At 31.5% G+C, this 19514-nt stretch overlaps 1 protein-coding gene across 5 annotated transcripts in view; it reads right to left on the reverse strand.

The window, feature by feature from the left end:
* LOC142324220 (uncharacterized) overlaps positions 1–19514 on the reverse strand; it is a 62329-nt gene that overhangs the window by 13811 nt on the left and 29004 nt on the right. For all 5 annotated transcript variants that reach the window (XM_075365037.1, XM_075365033.1, XM_075365036.1 and 2 more), the window contains one exon: positions 16423–16551. In XM_075365037.1, the coding sequence (XP_075221152.1) occupies positions 16423–16551 (129 nt within the window). The remainder of the gene's footprint in view (positions 1–16422; positions 16552–19514) is intronic.

The raw sequence follows: 19514 nt of genomic DNA on the forward strand, positions 1-19514 counted from the left end.
CTAATCACAATGGCAAGAAATGTTTTTGTTGTAGAAAATTAGGTCATCTCTCTAAAAATTGTTAAGTGGGACTTATTTGTTGTAAAAGCAAATTATATGGCATAAATCAAATGAATGTCCATCTAATAAAACAACACTTTGCTATAGTTGAATCAGGCTTGGAAAAATTAATGCAAGTGTTAACATTTTATGACTGTATCTAATACTCCACAACAATCTAGAGTAGCTGAGAAAGAAAATAGAATCATTTGTGAGGTGGCAAGATCCTGGTTGCATTTGCACTCAACTTACCCAAATTGCTTAGGGGTGAAGTAATGAAGCAGTCCTTTCTGCTACATATACTATAAATAGAACAGCACTGACAAAAATGAAAGGAAATGCCTCTGTTGAGTTGTTTCTGAAAAGGGAAGTGAATATCAACTACCTCAGAATTTTTTGAACTGAATGTTTTGCTTGGATTCTAGACAAAAAAAGAAGAAAATCTGATGTAAAATCATTAAAGGTTAGATATGCAGACTGCAGTTATGGAGTTTATTTTCTAGACAAGTAAAAAGTTGTTACTTTTTACGCTCTGACCTCAGAGTGACTTAAGATTCAGAGGTTAAATTTGGTTAATTTATATCTATAATTATAAACAGCAAACTTTTGGGTTATAGTTAATATCATCCAATATAACCATTATATTACCACTGTTATTTATTTATTTTATAAATATAATTCAACGAAATTTAACCTACGCAAGCTTTTCTTTCTTTTTTTTCCTGTTTAGCCTCCGGTAACTACCGTTTAGGTAATACTTCAGAGGATGATGTGTATGAGTGTAGTCTTGTACATTCTCAGTCCGACCATACCTGAGAATTGTGGTTAATTGAAAACCAACCACCAAAGAACACCGGTATCCACGATCTAGTATTCAAGTCCGTGTAAAAATAGCTGGCTTTACTAGGACTTGAACGCTGGAACTCTCCACTTCCAAATCAGCTGATTTGGGAAGATGCGTTCAATAGACCAACCCGGTGGGTTAACCTACGCAGGCTAACCTTGCCTTACACCACGTGAGTAATAACGTATACGATACAAAAGTTAAGGTGGAACAAACTGCTTAATTGCCTAAATTACTAATTAAAAAACGACTAGTAATAATATGCCCACGATATAATAATTTTTTAATGTGCTGCTTAAATAAACGATTTTACGTCGAACTTAAATAAATTTTCATCACAAGTTAAAGCTACGCTCAGTTCATAAACACAAAAAATTCAAACTTAAATTCTATTAATTTATGTTAGAATGGTATAAAATTACTTACTTGGTCAACAAAAATGAACACAAATAAATAATACTGATATTACAATACAAATTTCACTTTAACAACGCTTACAAACAAATGATCCCAATCTACTAAACAGTGACGCCAACACATGTAATTGTATATTTCAATACAAACGATATCTGGTTATAATGATGAAAAAAAAATAAATATATATATATACACACACACACACACATATGATATTGCACAACAGACTTAATAAATAATTTTTCATTCACGTAACAGTTAAATAAGTTTAATAAAATAAAAATTTACTTAAATTTTCAGAATACATTCGGGTTATAATAAGAAATGTACAAATGTAACATTGATCTCAAATTTGTTTCAAACATTAACTTCAATGTTTGCCATTTTATGCTTTGTCTCACCGCGTGTTAAACGTTGATGGCAATGCAAAGTCTCTATCAAATACAGTAGTCCTCGCAATGAAAATTATACAACTGGTGCAGTTGCAGCAGCCGCCAATGTGATCTCTTTTGTCTCTTATTTGTTGTGCAAGACAAAGAATGAAATATTTTGCAGACGGTTTCTTTAAACCGTTGTTATGAATGGTAAGAAATTTTAATATAATGCAGCAAATGAATTGTTGGAGTTTACGAACTGCTCAGTAAGCTGCTGCTTTGAAACATGTCCATTGTTGGACGTATGGTGTAGCAGTCATGAGCTTTCAAGTCATGACGAGTTCACCGCTAGACCAACGGTTGGTCTAGCGGTGAACTCGTCATCACAAATCAAAAGAAGTCACTAGTAGTGACATTGAAAAAAAGTTCAAAAAAGAAGTTACTAGTAGCAACTTCTTTTTCAAACTCGTCATCGCAAATCAGCTAATTTTGAAGTCAAGAGTTCTAAGGTTCAAATCCTAGTAAAGAGAGTTACTGTTATACAGATTTGAATACTAGATTGTGGATACTGGTGTTCTTTGGTGGTCGGGTTTTGAGTTAACCACACACCTCAGGAACGGTCGACCTGAGACTGTACAAGACTACACATCACTTAACATTCATATATATCATCCTCATTCATTCTCTGATGTAATAATTAATGGTGGTTCCGGAGGCTAGAAAGAAAAAGAAAAAGTCATGAGCTTCAAATCAGAAGGCATTAACAAAAAGTAATTGAGGACATTTATATACACACTGTGAAGGATGCAGAACTTTAAGTTTTTTTTATTTGTATTATTTAAAAATGCATCGATAGAGTAATATTAGTTCTTCAAAAGTTTTTTTAATTGCATTTAAAATACTGTAAGAGATGCAAGATACTGTACTCTATCTATACTATTATAAAAAAGATGAAGAGGTTTTTTTTTTGTTCGGGATACTACTCAAAGTAACTACTCAATCAGTTACGACCAAATTTGTTTATCCATGTTTCTTGGCATAACCGAGAAGGTTTTTAGATGTATTTCATCTCGAAAAAAAATTATATGTATAGTAGTGGAGATTTGCTGAGCGAAGCACGCACTTTAATGAACTGAATTAATTAACTGTGAACTGCGAGTGTCTATCACTGTGTGGAATCTTTTTTCCTGTTTAGCCTCCGGTAACTACCATTTAGATAATTCTTCAGAGGATGATATGTATGAGTGTAAATGAAGTGTAGTCTTGTACGTTCTCAGTTCGACCATTCCTGAGATGTGTGGAAAATTGAAACCCAACCACCAAAGAACACCGGTATCCACGATCTAATATTCAAATCCGTGTAAAAATAACTGGCTTTACTAGGACTTGAACGCTGTAACTCTCGACTTCCAAATCAGCTGATTTGGGAAGACGCGTTAACCACTAGACCAACCCGGTGGGTATCACAGTGTGGACTGGGTTTGAACTGAATGATTCGAATCAATCAAATGAATAATATAAAAAAATAATAGAATTAACTCCACATTAAATAAATTTTTTTAACAATAATGGGATTCCCGTTGGGGCTGTGTGTGAGGCTAGAGTGGTGAGGTGCGCAAGCTCCTCACAGGAAGCTAGACCAATCATCACCATCAACTGATAAAACGGGATGCCACTGTGCCGCTTTTTTGGAAGGTACAATGGGTGCTCTACAGTCATCCGATTTTCAAAATTCAAACAGAGTATTTTTTAGAAAGTTGAAGGCTAGCTTTTGCATGCATCCGGTACACTCTCGATCTAACAGATCACGGTTATTCGGAAATTTATATATATATAAAAGTTTGTATGTTTGTTTATTATCACATCATGCAAGAACCAACCGACCGATTACTTTCAAATTTGCAGGATACGTTTACCCCCTATGTGAAAAAATGAAGTTAAATTTAATTACGTTAAAAAAAGTAAGATTGAAAGAGAAATATTTAGTTTTATTGATGATATATAAACAATTATGTTTAATGAATTCATCTAAAGTCGATCTCGTATTCTTCTGATAATGGAAATTTGAATTTAAAGAAGCTAGGAAAATTTAATCAATTTTATTTACTTTTTATCCTAAATTACGTTAAAACAGATAAGATTGGAGAAAGATATTTATTTTATTGATGATTTATAAAAAATAACTATGTTTAATGAATTGGCCTAATGTCGATCTTGAATACCGATCCTGTCTTTTTCAGATATAGAAGAACCTTTTTACAACAAAACAAACTATCCGACTACCGTTTTGGCTTTCAAACAGATCATAGTATCATCGAACAGATTTATAGAGACTTTGCTAATATTCAGATAGCTTTAGACAAAAAAACGTTTGCTCTACCGGTTTCCTTGATATCTGCCAAGCCTTTAGATTAAGTGTGTCACACCGACTCTTTTAAAATTAGTCAGCATGTACCTTTTCAGTTCTTTTTTAAGTAATTGATATTTCAATGTTATATTTTTTAACAATAATGGGATTCCCGTTGGGGCTGTGTGTGAGGCTAGAGTTATAACTAAAGTGATCAGTCGGTTGGTTCTCGTATAATGCTGTTGCAAACAGACAGATTCACAAACAATCGCATTTATCTATTAGATGAACCTTCAACACGTTTAATAAAATAAAGCAAAACAAAAATATTATTGGCGTAGTTTTATAATAAGTAGACCGATTAATTACATTTTTAAAAACAGTATACGCATATGCTGGCAAAAGATACATCTACCATTGGCTGTACGTATTTATGTATATATTTTATTTTTCCTATTACTTTTTCAACTCGTGCACATTTCGTACTATTTGTGTTCATTTCTTTTTAAGATACTTTGTATTTTTGAATAATTACTCAATTATTGTAATTAAACAAAAAAATAAGCTTGGCGCGGAGAAACTAATCTTTGTACTAATATTAACGAGCGAAATATGGTATATTTCGCCGGGACGAAGAGTTCGCCTCAGTTTTCTGACGAGTAGTTCACCGTTGTGCGAGTCACAAGGAGTACGCCGATGGCTTGGCGAAGATTCTGAACGATCTCCCGGGCATCAAGAATGCTGGTTGCTAACGCAGTCTTCCGCCTGGGGTTCACCACTCGCTGGCCCCAGTGTCGCACAGTTCATTGATGCCAGGAACCTCTACAAGCTTAACAAGGCAGAACCGCCACCTTTCTCTTCTGAACTGGGGGAAAGTTACATCGACGTCACCTTGGTGACGGGGGGTCTGCTTAGGTGTAAAAGTAGTTGGACTGTCTGGCCCAAGGCCAGGTTAGTGATCAAAGGTTTGTAACCTAAGGAGACTGGATCGGGGCAGGCTGCGGCTTGTCTTTTTTTTAAATAGAAAATATAAATTTTTTTTACTATCATTAAATTACAAAGAACTCATTCTTTTATTGCAACCAGTGTAGCACTATTTTTAATGCTGTAATAACTTGTGATTTTTTCCAAGTCTTTATTTAAAGTCTCATTTTCACATCATTGAAAACCTTTAATAATATTACAGAGCTCCTTAATTAATACTTTGACTTCTCTTTGTTAGTTTAATAAATTTAATTTCTCTTTTAGTAGATTTGATTTTTGTTTACTTGAATATATCTCAGACCAACTTATATTACCAGCTTATAGATGACTTGATTATATTTTTTTTGGAAAACTTTCATTTTTTACCTTTGTTGAATAATAAATACTTTATCAAATTGGGTAACTTATCAAAATAAATAATTACTTTGATAAATACAATTTTAAGCCCAAAAATCAACAGGGCTTAATGAAATCCATACTTAAAAAATCATTTTTTTTAATTTCATGATCAAAAATCTAATTGTATTAATGTAAATGAAATGCAAATTTAAAAAAAAAAGAGGTTATAAACAATTTTTCAGACTTCATCTTTCTTAAGCTGTGGCTGTTTTTAAAAATGTCACATGAGGTAGCTGTTCAGCAAAGAGGTCAATGAATTTACAATTTTTTTTTGTGATTATATTGCATAATTTTAATAATCAAAAATGTCATTTGGTTAACCAGCCATTAGTCAGGTTGTGAGAAAAAACCTCACCTTTTTATACGCCATTTCTGCTCTACTGGGAAAAGGATGAAACCGTCGTAGGAATTTCTCCAAAATTATAAGAGCTGTAGTCGTGGCAGTTAGTTGATGCTCATTCTTAAAACATTACTAAACTAGCAAGAGTAGTAGCAAAAGACAACAAAATAACTATGGAGTGCTGGAAACACTTTTGTCTGGATTCAATGATGCATGAAATCATAAATTTTACAAACCAGAAATTGGACTAAAATGAATATAAAATATTCAAGAGGTGTACAGGACTGTTATTTAACTAATGAAACAGAATTAGCTGTATCTTTAGGGTTAATGTATATCATTGGAGTTAAAAAAAGAATCGCATTGAATTAAATGATCTTTGAGCTGTAGATGTAACAGCAACTGAAATATTTACTGCCACTATGTTCCAGTAAAGATTTCGTTTGCTACCGCAAGCACTGAGATTTAATGATTACTCTATACACGTTGAATGAAAAAAGATTGATAATTTAGCCCCTATTCGTAATATTTTTGATGGATTTGTAAAAACATGTAGTGAAAGATACAGTGTAGGAAAAAGTGTCACGGTTGACGTGATGATGCAGGTCTTCAGAGGACGCTGTAAATTTAGTGTATATGAAGAGTAAACTGTGTCGATACAGAATAAAATCTATGCTACCGTAGACTGAAGAACCATCTAGACAAATACATACAGAGATATACAGGTCAACAACTTAAAGACAGCCCCCCTTTATCCGTATCAAATGTAGTCAAACTCTGTGTCAGTGAAATAGATGGTACAGGAAGAAATGCGACTATGGATAATTTTTTCACCTCTACACCTTTAGTAAACGATCTCTACGCCAATCACGGATTTACGATAATTTGGATTCTCTGCAAAGATAAACGGGAAATTCCAGGAGAGCTTCTCAACGTTTCAAAAAATCCCAGATGTTCATCTATATTTGCTTTATCAAATCCCCCAAATTATTGTTCCATAGTTTCTTGCATTCTGGATAAGAAAGAAAAGAAACTTGTTCTTGTACTTCCTATTCTCCATGGTATGAAAGTAGTGGACATGCTCTGAAACCCGAAATTATAACTTATTGTAATGTTACTAAAGGTGGATCACCGATCGTCTAAAAACTGAATATTGTGTATCATGAATCATTCGGTTGTCGGTTGAAATGGCCGTTTACTATTTTTAATGGTATGCTAAATGTCAGTGCTATCAATGCTCTGATTATTTTCAAAACATACATGTGAATATAAGAAGAAAAAATGATTTTGATGGACCTTGGAAAAGAGTTAGTGAAAAATCAACTGCTGAAAAGAGTACAAATCAAAACACTGACTATTCCCGCAAAACAAAAAATTACATTGTAGACCTTGCCTACAATGTTTAAAATTAGCCTGCTGAACCTAACGATCAAAAGCCTCCAAAGTGCAAGTACTGCCCTAAAAGAAAGAACAGGTACACTAACAAGTGCAGAGCCCCTATTTATAAGGAGCCAGTATCTAGGGCAGTCTTTGTCTGCGTTGAATGTGTCAACAAAGACAGTGACTGAATTAAAACAATTTATAAGAAATTATGTTAATTTTTTTAAATATAAAGCAAAGCAAATTGTTTTATCTTTGTAATATGCAAACAATAAGTAAATATTGATTACATGTAACTTCTATCAAACTATTTTTACATAGCCCAATTTTTGTTTACCAGTGATGTTTCATTTGTCTAATATCTTACTCGCAATTATATCTTGCAAGAACTAAACATATCTGGGACAAAATAAATCATTTTTTTTAATGTCAAATACAAGAAAAGTTCTCTACACCTGACTAATGTCGTGTTAAGCGGGGGGGAACTTAATCAGACCCAAATTTTTCTACGCTCTCTTCAGATATCGTGTCAAATTTGCTTTCGGTATTAAGTCACCCAAATCAATAAAAACATTATTTTCATGATTAATAATCATTAACCCCTTACCAGTTTTTGAAGAGATAACTTGTCATTAACTACCTTAATAAAAATTGCCCTTGAAGAAATAACTCATCATCCACTTTTTTGCTAGTAATTTGTTATTATGAACTGATCTGCTTTATTCTTGATGAGTTACTGCAATGTGTGAGTCTAGTTCCATATTTATTCTAATTTAACACTGAAGCACTAGTAGCATATTGATTCTCTATTCTATCCTTCGTAACAGCTGATACCGTGCATTTGTTTTCATTGTTCCTGAGTTGAGTTGATGTTCGTTTTATTATTTCTTTGTGTTATTTGTTTTCTTTTATTGTGCGCTCTCTAATATATTTTCTGAAAAATCTCTAATATATATGTAAAAGTGGAGATTTGCCGGTTGAAGCACAAACTTCAATGAACTGAATTAATGAATTGTGAACTACCAGTCTCTATCACTTTATGATCTGGAACTGAACTGAATTATTCGAATCGATCAAAGGAATAATATTACAAACATAATAGAATTAAATTTACGTTAAATAAAATGCGAGGGTAAATCAAATATAAACGGGATTTTTGTTCCAGAGGATCTACGGTGGGTAGGACTGGGCCTGTGCTTCTAGTATGCTTGGGTGGAGTCATTATGAGTGGGGAGAGCCAGCCATTCCACACTTCCAACCAATTCGTCAGTAACGCTCACAATGTAGCAGCAATAGGTGCACCCTTCCACCGTGCAATGTATAATTATAAAATTTCTTGCTCATGAAGTTTAAGCGTTGGAAATTTTTCATATATTGACTGCACAGTTCAGGGACCAAAAATTGTCAAGGACTCTTGTGTTTGCCTGGCATAAAGAGTTCAAAGAAGAACGAAAACAAGTGGAAAATCAAGAACACGATCACCGTCCTCGGACCAGCATTACAGACAAAAACACTCGTGCGATTTGAGGCATTCTTGAAGACGATCAGGTTGAGAGTATCTGAAATTGCAGAACAGGTTGGAATAAGTTATGATAATGATGAATCATCACCATTAACTGGTAACAAACGGCGTGCTGTTTTGGTAAGTGAAATGGTGTGCTTCTCTAATATCTCTGGAAAGTCATCAGATTTTCAAAATTCAAACATGGACTTTGTTAGTATGTTGAAGGCTAACTTTTTACATGCATCAGGGTACACTGTCAATCTAACAAATTGACATGATTATTCAAAAATGTGTATATATATATATATATATATATATATATATAAAGTTTGTTTGTTTGTTATTGCATCACTTGAGAACCAACTAAAAGAATTGACCCAGAGTTGGCTCTGGATTCGCCTGGGCTGACCTGAGTCCAGAGGGTCCAGCTTCTGGCTAGACGGCCAGCTAGTACTTTATAAAATAAATAGCAACGAAATGTATTTCTGTGTATTACTGAACTCTTATCTGTTTATGTATATAATATGAGAGAGATCTTTGACAACAATTTTGGCTGAAGGGAAGTTATGTCTAAACATCCATTTTTAAAAAGAAAATAATCTATCCCCAACTTTTTATTTATTCTTTTGAAGTATTTGACTGTACAAATTATAAACTGCTAATATTTCATTGATATTATATAAATTGGTGTCATTACTGAACATTAATCATTTTCCAGCAATTTTAATTCCACTATTATTCTATCACAAAATAACATTAATGTACCTATCCGCAAACATATAATCAGAGAGACCTAAAACAACAATTTTTATATTGTATTATTTTTAATTATAAAGTAAATAGTAACCAAGTATTTCAGCTTATAACTCATATCTACTTATCCATATACATAATATGACAGAAATCTACAACCAACCCGTTTTAAAAAAAATCAAACTGCTTTTTTCATTTATTATTTTGGTTAGATTGCATTAAAGTAATACATTAGATTGTACAGATTATAAAAATCTTAAAAATAAAATCACAAGAAGAAATCTTACTTACAAACATGCACGGCCCTGTCAGACAACAATGAAATAAAAAAAACAAAACAGAAACATCAATCGTAAAAGAAAAGCTGTTAAAAACTTAACATTGTCCTGAAAAAGTATTAAGTATTTCTGTATTAACAGAGGCCATTTGATTTTCACTAGTTTCTGGTTTTTCAAATTTTATTATTGTGTTTAGTTTAATTATTGCTTTTTTTATAAATAAATTGTATCAAATTTGTATATATAACAGACCTGCAAAATTTGGGATGTAGAGGAATGTTTTTTAACTACTGACAGACAATTAATTCCTAAGTATTTTTTTAACACTGAATCCAAAAATAATCTTCATTTTTTCTATCATGTCAGAATTTTTCACAAATTGCAAATTTCAAAATTTGTAAAAAGTTGAAAATGTGATACTATAAAATAGACATAAAACATTATTTTTTTATTAAAAAATAAAAAAAAACATATTCATTTTTTTGGCCTTTACTATGCATTCATATAGCTAAACAGATTAGTGGTCTGAAGAGAATGGTTGGGGGGGGGGGGTTGGGTTGAAGATGACAAGACAGTGGAAGAAGAGCTTGGTCAACAGGTTGCGATAACACTTAACAAGATGTAATACTTTATTGGCAGCTATCCGCCACTGCTGTTTTTGTCAGTGGAAAATATATTTCCAGACCATAAGCAAACTTTCCGTTTTCTAAATGGCTTCAAGAGGCTGAAGATTCTTTTCGTTACATTTGTGATGAGTTAATGGTGAAAAGGCAACAAAAAAAAATAACAAGTTTCGATTGACAAGTGTACCTGTCATATTTCAGGTGAAAATAGGAGATCAAGGCAAAACTTGGGCATCCCAATAAGTTTGCTGCACATGTGTTGAAGGACTTAGATGATGGTCAAAGGGAACAAGAAGCGTACAGACTTGGAGTTTTAATGGAGTCACAAAATTACACCGACGATTGTTACTTTTGTTTGAACTGGTATCCATGGTTTCAATTTAAAGAATAAAAAAGAATCGTTTATCCAAATATGCCATACGCTTTATGTCTGGTTCCACATGGTCCAGACATACCAGTGCCAATTCCATCAGAAAATTTAACTGAAACAGATGGTTCCACAAGCGATTTAAATGAAGATAATGTCAAGGTGTATGAACCTGGAGATAGCTATGCACCAGAGTTTTATTCACAGTCTGAACTAAATGATTTGGTTCGAGAATTACATCTGATCAAAGAAAATTCAGAATTGCTTGGTTTGAAGATTAAAGTGAAGAACCTACTAGCAGCTGGCACCTTACTTTCCTGGTTCAGGTATAGAGAAAAGGATTTTCTTACACATTTTTCAGAAGGAGGAATTAGTCTTCTGCACCGATGTACGTAGACCGGTTCAGAATAAAGTTCTTCCAACTCTGCGTATCAAGTTAGGCTTGGTCAAAGCCTTACCAAAAGAAGGTAAATGTTGTAAATAGATCTGCGACAAATTTCCCGTCTTATAAAATGCTAAATAAACAGCATGTCTTTGCTGGTCCTGACATTAGAAAACTTCTCAAACAAGGTAATTTTGATAAACAAATGAAGTTGCAGTAAAAGAAGTTTGGGGGTGAATTTAAAGAAGTACTAACCAAGTTTCTGGCCAATAAGAAGAATCTGAACTTCAAATCAACCGCTCGAGCATGCTGCAGAAGTACAAAAATTTAGGCTGTTCTGTGTGCTTGAAGGTTCACTTCCTAAATTCACATGTGAACTATTTTCCTGAAAATCTGGGTGCCGTTTGTGACGAGACGTGAAGAGACGGGTGAGAAATTTCATCAGGACATGAAAGAAATGGAAAGGACATATCAAGGAAAATGGATTACTATAATGATGGCAGACTACTGCCTGGCTGTTACACCAAGATGAACCCTATAGAGAACATAGAAGGAAAAGCGCAAAGCAGAGTATAAGCCGTTCAAAGAAACTTCGACACTTGGAATAAAAGTTACATACTTCATCATGAAAGGTAGGTGAAGAGGGGGAGTGGTTTCCTAAGGCACTACATACCTCATAAAAATTAACCACTATAATAGAAATTAGGCTTATTTTATGGCAATTTTCATTAGAAATTTAGGGGTCAATGACCCCACCTGCCCCCCCTCTTCAGACCACTCAACTGTTTAGCTCTAAGAATGCATATAAGCCAAACAAGCACATAAAATACAATATTATATATATTACATTAATTTATTATTAAAAAAAAAAATGTCTACTTTATTGTATCACATTTTTGTAATTTTTAATCTTTTTGATAATATTGAAATTTGCAATCCTGACATGATGAAACAAAAATGAAGGTTATTTTCTATTCAGCGCTAAAAAATACATAATCAATTATCAAAAACTAAAAATCACATCGATCGCGGGTTTATGTAATTAGACAAGGTTAACGCAATGGTAATACGATACAAAGTTCGGTATTCTGAATCGTCAGTTACATTTCCTCATCCAACCTAAACTCAATTAAACCAAGGTATTTACTGTGTAACAGAAAGAAGCAAAAATCCACAAATAAAAAAGCAAGTGGGCCCCCCTTATGTTAAAAGAAAAGTACCTAATATTGTAAATTGTATACCTACACTGATAGCAACAATTTTGAAATATTATTTTGTGCTTTAAAAATTAACAGATTTCTGCTGAAAAAAAACCCAAAGTAAATTAGATAAAAAGCAATTAAAAAGGATCTCTAAGAAGAAGGATTGTAAAAATGTTTATAAACAGGATTCCCACTGAATTTTAAGGATTGTTTTTTTCACTGACTTATTATACTGACCTTGATAAAAATTTCCTGACTCTCATAATGGTATGCTATCACAGTTTACTCTGAAAAAAAATAAACATTTTATTTTTTTGCAGCCTCTACCATCCCTATAGCTGCCCAACTCGTACCTTTCATTATTTATTATTACATTCATTCTTAAAGTTTATTTTTTATTGATTTTTTTACAATATACATTTAAAATTACACCATTTTTTGTGATAAATTGTTTCGGTAAATTACACTGAAGTACAAAAAAAAATTTAACAAGTTTCTTGCATAAAAATGATCACGGTAACTAAAAGTAACATAGATAAGAAATAAAAACTAACTTAAGACATTTTTAGAAATAATTGGCTTCTACATAAGATTGCTAAACTTTTTCACAAAAACTAGCCTACATTATTTTGCCAAGTAAAAAGAAAACAATATTTAATAACTTGGTTTGCATAAAAATTCTAAAATAAACAGATTTCAATTTAACAAAAAATATATGTATGATCACAACTTATTTTGTACAGAAAACAAACGTTACTAATATTTACTTGAAAAATATTTTGTCATTATTAGTCCAGTGTATTTGCAGAATGCCATCAAAGTACAGTACAGGATCATGATTGATGACATAAGAGCATTTAGTAGCTCCAAGCTGGAATTTTGACACTATACAACTATCAGGAAAAGTAAAAGTTGCACCAATATCTTCACGTAAACTTAAGTATAACTTATTTTGTACAATATTGAGAACGCACATAATCTCTGCCTTAGAAACACAACATCATTACAACAAAAAGAAGTAATTTTTTAAAGTATAACTCTCATTAAAGATTTTTGACAAATGTTACAAATTTTTTCTTTGGTGTGTAAATTAATATGCTTCTTTAAATTTGAAAGATGATTAAAAGCCTTTTGGCAGAATTTTCAAACATAATTTCTTTCTTTTGTATGAATATTAAAATGTGTCTTTAAACTGCTGTTATGATTAAATGACTTTTGACAAAAGTTACAAATATAATTTTTTTCTTTTGTATGAATATATGCGCCTTTAAAGTAAAAGGTTGACTGAAAACATTTCAGCAGAAGTTACAAACACAATTTTTCTCTTTTGTATGAATATTTAAATGTAATTTTAAATTAGAACTTTGATTAAAAGTCTTCTGACAAAAGTTGCAAACATAATTTTTCTCTTTTGTATGAATATTAATATGCGTCTTTAAAAGTGTTTTTATGATTAAATGATTTCTGACAAAAGTTACAAATATAATTTTTCTCTTCATTATGCATAAGGTGGGTTATTAAATCGTTATCATGAATAAGAGCTCCTCTTCCTGGGTGAAATGGCGATTGAGAAGATGAAACGATTATTTCCAGTTGTAGAGACCGAATGGAGGGAGATAGTAGTAGTGCTTGATGAGCTTAAATCTACGGTAACCACCTTATATCCCAACAAGTGTCCGGGGCCTGACTCGGTTCCTGGCAGCCCATTACTGCCTTTGAAAATTTGCCACAATAGGCTACAGCCTAGCTAGCATATTTAGAAATCCACCACTGCTCAAACTCCCATGGTTGGAACAATACAATTTTAAATAGAAAGAGTAAGGTTGCACATCATATTTAAATGATGTCGATATAAAAAAATTTCAAAATATTAAACAGACAGGTTGACAAATAATTGCAGGCACTTATAAATAAAAAATTCAAAACCAACCTCAGATTCAAACCCCCAAACCTGTTGACACACATTAGTACCACTTTCAGTATGCAGGTTGGGAAGATTTGATTTAGTGTTTATCATCATAACTTAAATAATAAACTTGCATCCAGTCCGCACTATAATACAATTGATTTGCTTTTATGGAAAGAAATGGTATACGATTAAAATAAAGAAACAACCTGTTTTCTGTGTAACTTTGTTTATTAAATTAAAAAATAAATAATTTCTAATGTACATTTCGAAATTAATCAATAATCAATCTGCTTAAATATTTAAGTGGATGTTATAGTACATAATTCTGAAATTGTTTACATTAAGGACAAAATGTTATTTATTTATACCACATAAAAATCACAATTTATGTATTATAAACATATTTCACAAACAATACTTAAAAACACAATTGAAAAAGTGAAAAACACAATTATCTATTTCTTACAACTATTCGATTATCTATTTCCTATCAATTCGTCCAACGTTTGACGAATTGATTCATCAGTCAAATAAAAAAAAAAGAATAATAAAATCATATATACAAGTCTATTAAAATATATTGAATATATCAGAGAATATACCGGTGGCAACACAGTATTTTTTTTATTTTAATGATTCTTAATTTTTTTAGGGAGGTTTATACCTTGGGCAAAAAAAAGACAAGCAAGCAGTAATCAACTGACAGGAATTTCTATCAACCATCAGTAGTTACAAATAATGTATAATAATTTAAACTGTCTGTTCTAAAACCAAACATGGTGTTGGATGCCCCATATATGTAAATGGAAAAGTCCATTAATGGAAACTGCCAAAAATGGTTAGTGTTTAAACGGCAGAAGTTATTGCCATACAGCAATCTGTTCACTACTCTGAACATTTCCGCGAAGAAATGGTGCTTATATGTTTCGTTTCGTTAAGTGCACTTACTGCAATTCGGAACAAGAACATTATCCCACCTGAGTTGGTCTAGTGGTGAACACATCTTCCTATATCAGCTGGTTTGATAGTAGAGGGGTTCCAGCATTCTAGTAAAGTCGTTATTTTTACACGGACTTGTATATTAGATCGTGGATACCAGTGTTCTTTGGTGGTTGGATTTCAATTAACCACACACCTTAGGAATGGTCGAATTGAGACTGTACAAGACTACTCTTCATTTACACTCGTACATATCATCCTCTGAAGTATTATCTGAATGGTAATTACTGGAGGCTAAACAGGGACAAGAACATTAAGGATGTTCTTATTGCAAACATCCTGTCCATTTTATATATTTTAAATCGATGAGGACAGCGATGTGTATTTGTATGAACTTCAGGAAATGTTGGCATTGCAAGAAATGAAAGCGCAGATGAAGCTGCCAGTACAGCAATAGTCTGTGATAACTTTGATATATTTCCTGTACGAGTGGCCGATGTTAAAAATTGTCTAATACTATAAGAAACAGGTAGAGTAATAAATGGAGAAGATTAAATACAAAACTAAATGCAGTTAAAACTTTTTCATATAAATGGAAGAGGCACGTGAATTAAAACTCGCTGAGAACAAGAGGTGGTGACCAGACTTACAATTGGTCAAACACGAATAAGAAATTTATATTTGTTAACCGGCGAAGAAAGACCAATGTGCAGTGTTTGTAATAAAGCACTTATATAACAAAAAAATGTTGATGAAAATAATAATAATAATAATAATGAAAATTTGGGGCTAATGACCATAGGAGTTGATGACTAAAAGATATCAGTGGGACACCAATTTTCCAGATGTCCAACTAATTGCACTGCTTAAATCCAGACTAGACAACTTAAAAAACCAATACATTATTTAAAAAATTTAAACACTATTCAAATAAATCTTCGCTGCAATACAAATGTTTTTTATTGATGTTACTTTTACAGAAATTTTAATTTAATTTTTCCAAGTCATTTAGCAAAAATATAAATGTGTGTTTTGGCCTTTGTAAAACTAATTATAAAAGCAAATGTCTACACACTATTTTCTTTAACCGTATTACTGAATCTCTTTTTTCTTACATGGTACATATGTTCCAAATTTCTTTTTAATTTTACTAAAATACATTTAATTTTTTGTTATGTATTTTTTATTTACATAGTATCTTACCCATTAAACTGAATGATATGTGAAGTGTTATATGATAAAACTTTTTTAAATTGTCCTTTTCAATTATCCAGATTTGGCCTTGCAAAGGTCCATCTGGATAATTGGTGTTCCACTGTACACAAAATCTAACACTCTTACCATTTCATTTTCAACTTTTAAATTTTCTGATTTAACCAAGTCAGTCTCTTCAATCGCTAAAAGATCTTTTATGATATCACCATTACTAATATCAAGCAGTTCCACTTCCAGTTGCAGTAAATCTGCTTGCTGTAATAAAAAGCAAACATGAATGCTACAAAGTAAATGTGATTTTTTTGTATAATTTATAAAATAAAAATAATTGTATCTCTTAATTCGCTTAACACACATAAATAGTGCAATCACAGTTAAATTATTACTAATATTATTAGGCGACTTTAATATGCCAGGTTTTGCTAAATGTTATCAAAAAATGCTGCTATTCACCTTTCATATTTTTCTACAAATTAACAATCAAATAATTTGTTAAAACTCTTGCGGTAATTCTCATGATTTTGTTTTTTCTAATCTTACTGACACTGATGTTAATACTGGTTATGGTGAAATTTTTTATCATAATAAACATCATTTATCTTAGAGAAAACGTTACCTACAATTTTGAATTCTAATCTTATAAATATAAATATAAGATTTACATAAATTCTTACCAGATATAAAAATATAAATTTTGTAACGTTCAACATTTACTAAATGAGAGTTTGATAGTAAATAATATTTATTTATTTTTTGTACTGCCTGGTAATATTTAAGTTTGTGCATGGAACATGGAAGCTGAATTTTGCAGCATATCAAAAATGCCATGCCTGACTGGGATTTGATATTAATCACCTATACAGAAATTTTGTCATGTACCAAATATACTTATACAAAAATGTAATTATCAAAGCGGTTCTATAGTGAACTTATTATCACAGTTATTAATAAGAAAAATTTCCATAAGCTTCAAAAATAATATAGATCTACTTATTATTAAGACTATTTAACAACAATGTATATGTAAAAGTTTTAGTCACAAAGATTTAATTTTTAATTATACTGTTAAAGTTGAGGAATCTTTATCTAATGATTCCAAATATTTCTTTTAAATCTACTAACAAAAATGATGACAGATCTTCTACTTTATGTACTTATGATTTTTTTATGGTTTCATGCCCATTTATCTGAATTAAATAAATAAATGATGTTAAACATTTACCACACTTACAGAAATTGAAAAAAAAATCAAATACCAATTACTCAGCCTTTGCTTGATGATAAAAATGGAAAATTAGCTCTTAACAACAAAGAAAATTGCAAAATTATAGAAAGTACTTCAAAAAATTATTACGTTGTTTGAGTCTAGCGGGTCCGTTACTGCCACACACCTCGCAAGCTTATCAGTCGATACGATGTTATATCATTAGATGCTTTACCTAGTTTGATTGGTTTCAGCTATTTTCCATAGATCCAGAAAATATTTATTTTTGAGAATGGATGTAAAGCAATAATAATTAAAACTAGCTAAACAAGAACGTTATGACGATCAAAGTTCACATTGTAGGTAATTTATGAATTAGATGGTATATGAACAATCTCAAAAAAAAAAAATATGAGTATGTGTATGTAGTAGTGGAGATTTATGGGTTGAAGCACAAACTTTAATGAATTGAATTAATGAACTGAGAGAATTGAATTAATGAACAGTGACAGAGATGTCACTGTGTGACCTGGGTTTGAAATGAATGATTCATATCGGTCAATTGAATAATATTACAAAAATAATACAAGTAATATTAAAAAAATTTCTGTAACAACAAATTTTTGTTACAGTAATAAAATTTCTGTTTAGCCATGGGACTTCCAGCGGGGACTGCGTGTGAGGCTAGAGTGATGAGATATATGAGCACCTCATGGGAGGCTAGACCAATCATTACCATCACTGGTAACAAACAGGACGCCCCTAGGGCGCTGTTTTAGGAGATGCAATGTGGTGCTGTTATAATATCTTTGCACACAATCATCCGATTTTCAAAATTCAAATGGAGAATATATATATTATAAATAATAAACTTATAAAGGTACATATTAACCAAAGCTGCAGTAGATGACAGCACTTTTTCAAATAATTGAGTTTAACAACAAATTTTTACACGCCAGATAATACTTTACTCATGGGATTTCCATCATTGGCCGTTATGGACAAAATTTATTTACAGGAATTTGAGAGTAGAATAGTATATGGTATTACCCATATTTATAAAATTCGAACACGGGTTTGATACGTGGATGATATTTATATTTTGGTAATCTATGAACCTATTATAAATAATGAACAGTTAATAATTTTAAAAAACTTAATTCTTATAATAATTTAAAATTTACATTCGAAACTGACAAATACAGAAAAAAATTTTTTTTAGATGTTGACATAAATTAGGAAACGTAATAAAATTATAACACATGTATATAAAAAACCAACAACTAATAACTATTAACAAAAATTCAAATCATCCTTGGGCGCATAAAATTAATAATAAATTTACAAACATGTTAAATAGAGCATACATTACACACATAATAATAAAAAAAAACTAGATTAAAGTTATTACAATAAAAAATGGATATAACATGTCATTAATTGATAATAGTTATAAAAAGCAAAATTTTAAATCTAATAATAAAAGCATGTTGATACCTATAAATAATAAAAGTGTTGATGAAAATATTTATATAAAATATTGCTACACTAACAACAATATTGAAAATTTGGTTAACGTCTAAAATGATAAAAAAACAAAATAGCAATTACTTTCAAATTTGCAGGATACATTCATGTTATCCCAGAGAAGCTTTTAAACCATCACCCGAGGCCCTAACTCCCTTGTAAGTTAAGATATAACTTAACTTCGCCCCCAAGGTGGGTGAAGTTATGAATTAAAGATACTCATTAAGGAAAAAATAAACTAATCCTTTTACTTCATTATTATATTTCTGCCCTTAAAAAGAAATAAGTTAAGAATTTTTCATCGTCAAAGGTGTGTGTACTTTAGTTACTATAGTTCCCAATATTCTACCTATTGTAATTTAGTTCCTTTTTCAGATTTCTGTGAAGCCTGAATACTGTAACTATTATTAATCAGTATTATTCTCATAACCATGAGAATAACATACAGTGCGGGAGTCTAGGATATGGAGTCACCTGGGTAGATGGA

This window comes from Lycorma delicatula, chromosome 4 (genome assembly GCF_047948215.1).
Source record: "Lycorma delicatula isolate Av1 chromosome 4, ASM4794821v1, whole genome shotgun sequence".
Taxonomy (NCBI): Eukaryota; Metazoa; Arthropoda; class Insecta; order Hemiptera; family Fulgoridae; genus Lycorma; species Lycorma delicatula.